The 11816-nt window shown below is 52.7% G+C and overlaps 2 protein-coding genes across 4 annotated transcripts; one reads left to right on the forward strand and one right to left on the reverse strand.

The window, feature by feature from the left end:
* Positions 1-152: 152 nt before the first annotated feature.
* Positions 153-11765, forward strand: LOC1281690 (biotin--protein ligase). 3 transcript variants are annotated; one of them, XM_321640.5, is made up of 11 exons: positions 153-733; positions 847-1305; positions 1364-1563; positions 1627-2529; positions 2618-2763; positions 2825-2963; positions 3030-3236; positions 3295-3480; positions 3558-3707; positions 3790-3933; positions 10134-11765. In XM_321640.5, the coding sequence occupies exons 1-11, from the start codon at positions 607-609 to the stop codon at positions 10641-10643; spliced, it is 3171 nt and encodes a 1056-aa protein (XP_321640.5). In that variant the 5' UTR covers positions 153-606; the 3' UTR covers positions 10644-11765. The 3 variants fall into 3 exon arrangements, with proteins under 3 accessions (XP_321640.5, XP_061503270.1, XP_061503269.1); XM_061647286.1 differs by having other exon boundaries at positions 158-368; XM_061647285.1 differs by having other exon boundaries at positions 158-319.
* Positions 4230-9342, reverse strand: LOC1281691 (kinase suppressor of Ras 1). Its single transcript, XM_061647284.1, has 2 exons — positions 8151-9342; positions 4230-8053 (listed from the first exon to the last, which is right to left on the reverse strand). The coding sequence occupies exons 1-2, from the start codon at positions 8554-8556 to the stop codon at positions 4749-4751; spliced, it is 3711 nt and encodes a 1236-aa protein (XP_061503268.1). The 5' UTR covers positions 8557-9342; the 3' UTR covers positions 4230-4748.
* Positions 11766-11816: the final 51 nt, after the last annotated feature.

Here is an 11816-nt window from a genome sequence, read left to right on the forward strand (position 1 = left end):
GCGGCCGTTTTTGGTCCCCATTAACCGTGTATCTCGGGGACCGCCTGTAGTTTCGTGGACTTTCAATCGCTAGAGCGTTTTAGACCAATCTCTCAACCAACGATCGACAAAAACTGTCGATTGCTCGAGAATAAGCCCCACGAGCCACCTGGTGTTGACAGTTGGGGGTTTGACACATTGGGGAAAAAATCTGCCCGAAAAAGACTATGGGCGCCATATGTTGTGACAGTGGGTAGAAAAGGTAAACAATCTTATCTCGTCATCGGGTGCTATTGCGTGAACGTTCGGATCGAACCGAAGGCAAAGAAAAAAAGACGCAGTGCGTGTGTGATAGCTCGTCCTCACTGTTTTCCTCGATCCCAGCGCGTGTAATTTAGACGACTAACCATCATCACTAGTCACACCACATACACACACTTACGCGCCACATCGTGCCAATCCCGCATGTATCCAGAGCTTGGGCTAACAAATTAACCGCATCTAATCGAAACTCGCTTGTGTATCGCAAAATCCCATTCATCACACTCCTGTTGCTTCCAAGATTTTCCTATTGCTGCTGCTGCTGCTGGCTCGCTGGTCAGCCCCTGCTACAGGCGCGGCATCAGTATGCTGTTCACACTTGTGTACATCGCTATAACCCTTCGTACCTCGTTAAGATTTAGAGCCATAAGAAATAGCATCAAGAAAATACTGACCGATCGCTACGCTGTCAGCTTTTACACTGCATCCAATGGTGTGTTGTTGTGTAGTGTCCGATCGTTTCCTTGTGTCCGTCCGTCCGATCGATTGATACATGTGTGTCTGTGTGCTTTGCTTCTTTTCCCACCTTCTCACTCACGCGTGCAGGTGACGACGGGGTGACGGAACTCGATTCTCCCGATGCTTCGGCTGGTGCCAACGTGTCCTCCTGTGTGTGGTATCTTCCCGACCAGCGCGGCTGTCTGGTGTACCCGGTGCGACGGATAACGCTTGCCGATTGGTACACCATCCCGGAGATAGCAGCACCAGTCCTTGTTCCTGGCCCGCAACCGATCAGCGATGAGCTCGTTCAGCTGATCGTAACGCTGGAAGCACAGGAACGGTCAAGCGACCAGAATCCTATTGGCGTGAAGGAGCAAGGGGAAGAAGACTCCGTCATGTTGAGCCGATTTGGACGGGTTTTGGCGTGGCGAAATCGCAGGAGCCGTAGCTTGGACCTGCTGCTAGAAACCGATGCCACACGCACATTCCAGCTGATCGTAGCAACCTTCGGAAGTGGACGATTCGGATTGGATGGTGGCCGCTTGAAACTGGTGCAACTGGAGAGTAAGTATCTTACACGTGACTACAAGAGCTGCTATTGATTCGGTATTCGGTTTTGTAGGTGTTGAAACGCTCGGCGAGTCGATGCCTTTGCATGAGCCAGACGACGCACTGTTGAAGGCACAGGAACGAAATCTTGGTACGGATGCATGGCTGACGGATTTGCTGACAGTTGCTGAACGAATTGAGAACGAACGTTGCTCCACTAACTATTCGGGCGTTGGAATTCAACCGGACATAATCGCATCCAACGACATTAAGGTAAGTTGTGGTGAATAACCAACCTTCAATCGTCCTTCACTAAACGGTTTCTGTTTGTTTCAGATTTCTTTAGAACTCTTGGATGGCACTGTAGTTTCTAGTCAAAGTCGGGCCGATTTGCTTTCCAGTGGAAGTAATTCACGCAATCGATCGCAATTGGATCTAACTGATGGGTTAATGTCGACGAATGGGCCGAACCATTCCTGCCCGTTCGAAGAGCCCGAACCGGACGGTACGGTGTCACGAAGCACAACTGACGAATTGATCGGAGAGACTGAACAGAAAGCCTCATCACCTTGCCCCACCGCCGTTGCTAAGGGCGACGAGGAAGAAAAGAAGCATGACGCTGTAGCCGAACCACCGATGACGGTAGTAGAGGACGTAGTTGCCAATGCCAAAGAACTGAAACCCACAACACCACCAATCGTAGAACCGTCCGAACCAGAAGCAAAAGATGCAGTAATATCGAACGGAACGGTGAAGCATCATCCCGTTCGCGAACCATTACAGCCAGCCAAATCGAATCCACCGCTACCCGTACCGGCTAGTCCGTCGACTGCCAAACCGAATGAACCGATCGCGGTGCCAGCTAAACCTAAACCCACGCGTTCGTTGCGCAAAAGCTCGTTCCCATCCAGTCGGCTACGGCTGGGCACGGATCAGTCGGGCGTCGTTACCAAACCACCGAACATTTTGGTCCACTCCGACAGCAGCTCGACGATGGAGTACGTTATTGCGACGCTGAACAATCTGCTCGAACCGAACACGTACACCATTTATCCGATTACGGCGGGACAAGCGATTGCGGCCAGCTGGCTACAGAGTACGGTGCTGATAATCGTGGCCGGATCGCTCGATATGGAGGTGCGGAAGATACTGCTGGACTATTTCCTACACGGCGGGACGGTGTTTAGCTTGTGCTCGGATCTGCTCGACATTATACTGCCCGATTCGAAGACGGCGGAAGTAAGTATTGGAGAACTTTTTGGCGACTAGGCCTTGTTGGAGATCATTTATATTAATGGACAATTTATTCTCTTTCTCCTTCCGTTAGATCCGTGAGCGGGAACTGGTTAGCTTTTCGTACCGCAAATGGAAGCAAATCAAGATGCTGCATCACATATTCTGCTACCAGCTGTCGCCGGCCAAGAAGCAATTTTCACTAGAATCGGAGGAAACTTCGACCCTGTTGCCAGTTTCGTAAGTATAAAAAGGAGCGATCAGTATAGAAACCTGTGTTAACCTCAACAATGTCTTGCAGATATGTGGACGTGTCCGATCGCCAAGGAAAGCCCCACTCGCTAGCGGTGGAGATACTGGCGCAGGAGGAAACGTGGAACACACCCAGCATTCTGGAAGCGCACAACCGTAAAACGGGTGGAAGGGCCATCTTTTCGCAGGTAAGCAATGGCACGAGGGAAACTAATTTTAAGGAGTTTGAAAAAACGTTCGCCTTCAAATTTCAGATACATCTCGAGCTGGACCCGTCCCAGTTCCAATCCAACATCGACGGGGCGGACAATTCGCTTCACAGCTCGAACCAGCTGCGTTACGAAATCTTAAGCGACCTGCTGGGAAGCCGCATTGGGCTGAAGCTGAAGGAGAAAGATGGTGGCAGTGCGGACGAGCAGTCGATTGTGTACAAAAATGCGTACTTCTTGGGCAAGCATGAGGTAAGAGATAGTGCAGCACGGAGATGTAGCTCTTATAACCCCTTTTGCGCTCGTTTAGGCAAAGGTCCAGATGCTGGAGTCACTGAAGAGCACCATGAGCCGTCCGAACGTGATTCAGATGAGTGAGCTTGCGCTACAGTTTTGTGGCAAAAGCGATGCTGCACCGCATCCAGCAACCGATTCGCATCTGCCGGTGATGATCTTTCACTGTCCCGAAGATTTCTCCACCGTGGAGTATTTTGAGGTATTGCAGGATCGTGTGGTTGGTAAAAGGCACAACGAACTAAACGACAGCTTTTATGTGTACTCCTTCTCGTGTAGAACTTAACCACCAGCAAGATAGGCCGCATCGGCATTTACGCACCTATTATGACCAGCTCCATGCAGATCGTGTCCAACTTAACGCTCACGCATGGCTTCATGGTGATCGCACGCTATCAAACCAAAGGCAAGGGCCGCAACAACAATCAGGTAAGGAAAAATGGGGGAGGCGTCAAACCGAAAATGGAATGGGAAATTAACCAATTCTTTCGATTCTGTGCTCGCTTTGCAGTGGCTCAGTCCTCCTGGGTGTGCCATGTTTTCGCTGCAGCTTCACATCCCGATGAGTAGCATGCTGGGACAACGGTTGCCGATCGTGCAGCATCTCGTAGCGATTGCCGTCGTTTCCGCCATCCTGTCGCTGCCTGGGTATGAGGTGAGTGTTTCACAAACATTACTGTGTAGTGCTGGGAATACGTAGGGCTGACTATCCCGCTATGAGGGGAATTCAATAAGTCACTGAAAGCCAAGCCCACAAGTGGTACAGGCAGGCCTTGACCGACAACGGTTGTCGAGCCAAAGAAGAAGAAGATTGGGCGGGAAAATGGCTCCAACTGTGTTCAAGTTTGGTGGCAATTTGTCTTACCCATTTCCACGTCTGTTTGTCTTACCCATTTCCGCCCCAGTCGCGTTGTGTTTCTTTCAGTAGTCAAAAGTCGTAAACGCAGTTCGTTTCGTAGTATTTTTGTCACACTTTATTCAACTTTGAAGCTATTTTAGATTACAACTCTGATCCAATGATGTGATTAATTTGTTCTTATGTTGTCACTGTTCACGTCCAATTTCTCTATCTCTCTCTCTTTCTCTGGCTCGTCCTCTAGTACATTTCATTTGCTCTAACTGCGTTGTCTCACCTGTTATTCTACTATCATCTTTCGCCTCTTTCGACAGTCTCGAACCGTTTGCGATTTTCCTACTGTAATGCATCTGCTCCGCCTCCTCCTCTCACTCTCTCGATCTGTGTCTTTCGCTCTCTGCGTGGCTCTATATTTATTTAGTTTTGTCTGTATTATAATCTGCGACACATTCCGGTCGTCCCTTTGCGTAACCGTTTTGATACAATTCTAACCAAATCAAAGGAAGCAGCGACCAGCGAACGTGGCGTGACGTTCACTGGCCTGAGATGTTGCCGCACGCGTGTTTGGGCACACATCGCGTGGCCTTCGTGCCTTTGTACCGGCTGCGTCCGATCTAGAATACCGATTCCGCCGACCGGGACAGCTGCACCGGATGGGAGGGCGAGCGGGCGAGCCGCTTCTTCGGCAGCCGCTCGAGCTGTGTCAGCAGCTTGGCAAAGTCGGGCCTGTCCTCGGAATTGTGGCTCCAGCACTGGATCAGTATGTCCTTCACGTCCCTCGAGGCCTGCAGGTTGGCCAGCGTTTGCTTCATGCCCCGTCCGACCTGCCAGATGATCGATTCGGCCGGCTGCGACTTGAACGGGAACTCACCGCACAGCAGCTCGTACCAGACGGTGCCGAACGCGTAGATGTCGGACGTTTTCGAGAACGGCAGGTCGCCCTCGATCGGCCGGTACGGCGTCAGGTTGCGCATCAGCTCCGGCGCCAGATAGCACAGCCAGCCGCCGGGGATGCCGAGGCCGAGATCGCAGTACAGCAGCTTGGTGGCGCTGAACAGACCGAAGTCGGTGATGATCACCTTGCCGTTCTCCAGGAAGATGTTCTTCGTCTTCAGGTCCTTGTGGACGATGCCGCGCGCGTGCAGATAGCCCATGCCCTGCGAGATCTGTTGCGCCACCAGCGTGGTGCGGTTCAAGTTGAACTTGTCCTTGCGCAGATGGATGTGCGTGAAGAGCGTGTTGCCCTTGCAGAGCGACGTGACGATCGCGAGCCGGGGCGGCTTCATGCAGGCGCCCATGAACAGCACCACGTTTTCGTGGCGCGTCTTCTTGAACGTGGCCACCTCGAGCTTGAACGCTTCCAGCGTCCGCTCGTCCGCCACGTAGTCCTCCTTCAGCAGCTTCACGGCCACGTCACCGTGCCAGAGCGCCCGATGCACGGTGCCGAAGCGCCCGTTGCCGATCTTCTCCTTCAGGTGCAGATCGTCGTACGGGATGTCCCACTCCTTCAGCGAGAGCGAGTTCTGCCGCGGCCAGCTGCTCTCGTGGTCACGCTCCTCGGTCGAGTCGAGCCGTATCGGGGTGCGGTCGGACGACGAGTCGGTGCTGGTCGCGCTGGCCGAACCGGTCTTGTCCTCGCCTCCGCCCGGCACGCTATGATCGTCCGAGAACTGCAGCTTCGGTATCTCGACGCTCGTGTCCATCGTGTAGACGCCGCTGCTGCCGAGGCTTCCGCCCAGTCCGCCCGCACCACCCGTCCCACCCCCGATCGGGTGCGTTTCGATCGTTATTCCGCCACTGCTGCTACCGCCGCCCATCGAGCTGGCGTAGTTCATCATCATCAGCGAACCGCCATTGCCGCCTCCACCGCTGCCGCCGATGCTGTTCGACACCTCGGGGAAGTTGAACTGCGAGTACTTGGATGTGGCGGGTGTTTGCGGTGGCAACGAAAGCAGCGCCGGGCTGGAGGGAGACGAGCTGTTGCAGCTGGAGCCGGCCGAACTGCTGTCCGGGCCGCCGCCGCACGCATGGATGGCATGCATCGGACCCCGACCAATGCCTCCACTCAGCTTGCCAGCGTCACCGCGACCCCCACCGTACATGATGCCGCCGCCGCCGCCTCCACCGCCAGCCGAGCCGCCTCCGCGGCCAATGTTGGGCGAAACGCTCGTCGGTAGCAGCGTGTCCGACTGGAGCGACTTCTTGAACTCGTCCACAAACTCCTGCGGCAGCCCGCACGACGGCGGCACGTTCGACTTGCAGTCCTTGTGGCAGCGGTACTTGCACTCGGTACACTTGAAGCCGAAGAACATCTGCTTGTTGCACAGGTCGCAGGTGCTCTTGGTGACCTTGAACTTCTTCGTAAACCGATGCTGTATCATGTGGCCCATGCCGCGCGTGATGATGGGCGTGCAGGGCGACTTGGGAGGGACGGCCGAGTAGCCGGTCGGGTGCGGCGGCACGCCCGGATCACCGCCGTACTCGCCGCCCGTTTCCGACAGCATGCCGGCGCTGGTCGCTGAGCCTCCTCCCTGCTGTTGCTGCTGCTGCTGCTGCAGGTGATGATGGTAATGGTGATGATGGTACTGGGGTGGCTGATGGTGATGATGATGCTGCTGCTGCTGGTGATGATGGTGGTGATGGTGGTCACCACCGGTGCTGAGGACGTTGCTGGTTCCACCGCCACCACCACCACCACCACCACTGCTGCCGGTCAGCGTTGGCTCCGTGTGGAGCCGACTGCGAGGAAACGTCCCCATGCGGTTCGCGCTCCCATTGCCCATCAACCGTTGCTGCTGCTGGGACACGAAGGTACCTCCGTTGTTAGTGCCGGAGCCACCGCCACTGCCGATCAGCATGCCCGCACTGGTGGTGGTGGTCAGTGAACTCTCGCCAAGCGACACCACCGTCGATGGAATGTTGTTGTTGATGTGGTTAATGCTATTGTTGTTGTTCGCGTGGCTGCTGTTGTTGTTGTTGTTCGGTCCACTGGCCACACTGTTGCCCGCCAGTCCATTGCCCTGCCCCTGGCCGTTGCCGAACTGCGATTCGTGGGACTTTGACTTTGTCAGCGCCGTGTTCGCGTCGGTCGCCGATCCTCCGGCCGTGCCGGAACTGGCGCCCGAACTTGCCGTCACGGTGGTGCTGTTCGTGCTGGCCACAGTCGATGAAACCGTCGCCGTTGCCGGGGAGCAGACGGAGGAAGCGGACGAGGAGGCGCCACCGCCCCCACCGGAAGCGAAGGAGAGCAGCGCCGTCTGGTGTTTCTTCCTCGGCGGCGGTGTCGTGGGAAAGCCTCGTCGATTCTGCCTGTTGTGCAGCTGCACGTTGGAGGGTGAGTTCGGTGGCGATGGCGAGGGAGTACAGCCGCTGGTCGAGGCTTCGTCGGGCGAGATGGCGTGTTGTGGGTTTAGCAGCGCCGCGCCCTCCACGTGCTGGGTTGTGGCGAGCGATAGTGAGCCGCCGCCATCGTCCGTCTGTGGGCTGGTGTTGCTGGTGGAGCCCATCGCTTCGCCCGGCATCCCCGGTCCATTGCTGTGGCGCTGCTGCGAACTGTGGTGATAGCTTGAGGCGGCGGCAGCGGCGAGAGCGACGGCACTCTGCTTGCTGCACTTGCCCAGCGAGCGGTTCACGCGCGGCGACGTCCGGTGGCAGGCCGGCTGGCGGTCCCAGGAGTCCCAAAAGAGATCGTGCGGTTCGGTGCCCTTGCGGCTCACGCTACCGTCGGTGGCGGGAAGTTCGAGATGCTCTCGGCACCGCCGCAGGTTGCCGCAGGCGCGCGTCAGCCGCTTCATTTCCTCCTCCCGGACGTACACGTTGTTGCCCATGATTGTCCGCAGCTCCTTCTCGTCCTTCTCCAGCAGTCCCTCCAGCGTGCTGACCTGTTGTATCACAGCATTAAGTGATGCACAGCTCAGACCTGCGCGTGGACAAAAGCAAAAGAAAGGGAAAAAGATGACGGGTGAGCGAGGGGTTTGGACACGGGTTTCGGCCTGTGTCTCGCGCTCTGAACTTACCAACAACTCTGAGCCATTGCTTGAGTTCGTTCCCGGTGGCGGGAAGGCCCTGGGCGGGCAGCCGCTCCGGAAGCTTCGATTTCGTAATCAACAGATCGGAAAATAGCTTCACCAGCTTCGTCTCGAGCGTGCGGATTTCCTGCTGGGTCAGCTCAGCGCTCGTCGCGCACTGCGTCCGCAAGCCCTCGAGCCGATCCGCCGATATATCGATCATGCTCTGTATCACATCCAGCCCGCGCCGGATATTCACCTCACTGTTGTCTCCCCCGGCACTGTCACTACCACCACTGCCGCCACCGCCAGGGCCACCACCACCGCCACCACCTCCTCCTCCATCATCACCACCACCACCACCGTCACCCGGTGCAGTTTTCACATCACTGGAATTATTGTTGGCCATCATCATCGCCGTCAGCGGGTTGTTGCTGCTGCTGCTGCTGCGGCGGTCGAAGCGAAATCTTGCCCCCGCCGCCCGGGCGACCAAATTCGTCCAGTGAAATGCAATCGTCGTCCGTGCGGATCCAGCGCCAACACACTGGACATCCGTACGCTCCCGTCGTTTCCTCCCCTACCCCCACCGACAACCCGTGCAGGCCGTGCTTGGCTGTTGCTGCTACCGGGCAAACACTTCATCTCTTCAACACACACATTTTCGCTACTGCTGCTGCTTCTGCTGCTGCGGCTAGTGTTTGTGTCTCAACAAGGAAGGTCGCCTTCGGTCGCAACTTATCGATCATTGTACACGAGGGAGCATCGGTTTAGCAACGGGCAGGGGACAGAAAGGATTCACAATGGAACAGACGCACACACACACACACACGAATACTGATACACGGAGGGGGCAGCAGCGGCAGTCCACAGCAGTGTCGGCCGCAGGTGGAAGAAGTTTGCAAGTTGCGCCTTGGCCTGGCCTATCTCTACCACCGCCGGCCACGGAACGAACAGGGGCTTTCTTTGTTGGGGCTACCACTGTTTGCCAGCCTCAAACAGAGTGCCGGGAGTGGGGTGATGGTGGGAACTCCCCGGAACCGCAGCGCACTTCACCGTTGGCCGTGAAAGTGGAACTTTTTTTCGCAAATTTGTTTGCGTCGTCGTCGTCGTCGCAGTCGTTTGTTCGTTCCTGGGGACACTTTTGGTTTCCGAAAAAATCAATGAATTTTTTCGCTGTCAAACTTGTGTCCCGTACGTCAGGCAACTGTCAGCGGGCGCTGGGAGTCAGTGTGGCCAGATTATTTTGGCAGATTTCGGCAGGAGCACCAACATTTTATCTGTAGTTTTCGGTAGGAGTTTCAATTTGAATCGGTAGTTTTGGGTATGGTTTGAAGTGTTAAGCGGGGGGTGGAGGGGTGCTTATCTGCACGAAAAAATAAACTCAGTCCAAAAAGTATTCGTCTAGGGCCGCAAATACACGACGCGCGTTTCCGCCCCCGCGGAAACGCGTATAACAATCCAGCCATAGAAATGAGATGTCATTCGAACGCGGCCTATTATTTTTTATTTATCATTTCAAAGCCCTTTTTACAAATATTCGTAAAAATGCAAACATTGGTTTTGCTCCTATTTTTGGCAGTTTGTTCCTATTTTCGGCAGGCTGTGTTCCTGTTTTCGGCATCGCGAACACGGGTCAGAAAATGTTTTTATCGATGTGAATAGGTAGAAAAACATGTTTTAAGCATTTTGACACTCTTCCTTTGCTAAGATTGGTGTTAAAAAGCAATTAAATTATTAATTTATGTTGCTTATTTTGACAACTTTTTTGATGTGACATACAAAAAATCGGTAGGAATACAGATAAATCGGTATTTCTGGTCACTTTGTTCGGGATTGCGTGTGTTCAGTGCGGCGGATCGAAGAGTTGATGCCGGTATGACAGTAGCACAGTTTTGAATTTCAGTTGCAGCAATCTGTACAAATAGCGAACAATTATTTTTCTTTATCGTTTATTTCATCGTTTTCATTCATATTTCATTTCGAATATTTCAGAAGCTTGATTTGGGACTGAAGTGGCCGAACGATATCTACGCGTACGGCGCATCCAAGCTTGGCGGCAGCATCTTCAACACGCAGGTCGACTCCATCGAGGCGATCGTGAATCTGGGCGTTGGATTCAATCTAAGCAACAGCAAGCCAACGCTCTGCCTGAACGACGTTATCGCACAGTACAATGCAAAGCACTCGACCACGCTGCCGGCGCTGTCGTACGAAAAAACGTTTGCCCTTATCTTCAACAAGCTGGAGCAGCTGTACGATCGAGTGCAGCGCGACGGTATAGAGGTGCTGCAGCACGAATACTACCGCTACTGGCTGCATCAGGATGCGGAAATCAGCATGGTTGGTACGGAAGGTGAGTCGTTGCAGGGCACGATCGTCGGAATCGACGAGTACGGGTTTCTGCTGGTGAAGAAACAACCGTCCGGCGAAACCGTGTCCGTGCATCCGGATGGAAATAGCTTCGACATGATGCAGGGATTGATTGTTCCCAAGTTCAATTAGGCACAGATGTCCACAGATCATCAAACACAAAATGTTACACCATTCCTATTTAGCTGATGCGTTGCATTGGATCCAGTGTAGATAACATAGAACACGTGGGATTGCAGAACGAACTAGAAAGTTAACTGTTGCATATGCTGGACAATGTTTGTGGGCTTAGATAGCTGTTAGAGTATTTAATGTGAGGGTTGGAATTGAATGGGTACTAGTTGTTGTAAGTGTAAGAGCCACCAAGAGATATGTATACTGCCGCCGTAGTTTGATGTTAATGTTATTAGAGCGTGTGTGTGTGTGTGTGTTTTTACAACATCTACATGTGTCTTTCGGATGTTTCCGCTCATCTCCGTTGTCCTCTTGTTCACGATGAAAGATTTACTTACCTCCAGTTAAAGAGATTTGCTTCCCCGAGTGGAATTGTACGCTTTATTGCTACTCGAAGCATAACACAACACATCTGAATGTGCTTATATAGCTGTAATTATTAAAAGTCTTTCACACATCAAGGTTTTAGATAGTATGATAAACGATCAAATTGTTTTTAAAAATGGAGAAGAAATCGATGAGAGATTGTTGCATTTAGCGCTTAAAATCGTGGTGTTGTTTAGCAGCTGCGGTGCTGCCTACGTTTGATTCCTTTTATTTAGTTCCTATGGTCGTTTCAGTGTCATCTTGTTACAAGCAATTGTTATAGCTTTACTGTTTACCAAATATTATAAGTGTAGTGGAGGGAATATTAAACTGATCATGGTCAGGGGGAAAAAAAAGGAAAGATTTCACGGTTAAACTTTAAAATAACGAAATTAATCGTTCATATCATTGAAGGCACCAATTTCAAAATTTCTCGACGTAATCTAAACATTGAAATGTTCGTAAGAAAAACAAAAAATTCCATTCCTTAAAGATGTGCATTCAAAAAGCTTAGCTAGTTACTGTGAATATTAAAAAGAAACTGTTAAATAACATAAAACCATGCAAATAATCCTATTATAGCGAAGTATGTACGAGCAGCAGCTATTCCTGTTTAGGCTACAAATTCAAAGTAATGTCCGTTTCGGTGTTGTCCTACTCTTCAGTCAAACAAGTCAAAATAAATGAAATTAGATGTTCAAGCACAGCACAAAATGTGTAGAATTTGATTTGAAATTATGTTTATTTTCGCTTTGAAACGAAAGG

Source organism: Anopheles gambiae, chromosome 2, assembly GCF_943734735.2.
Source record: "Anopheles gambiae chromosome 2, idAnoGambNW_F1_1, whole genome shotgun sequence".
Lineage (NCBI taxonomy): Eukaryota > Metazoa > Arthropoda > Insecta > Diptera > Culicidae > Anopheles > Anopheles gambiae.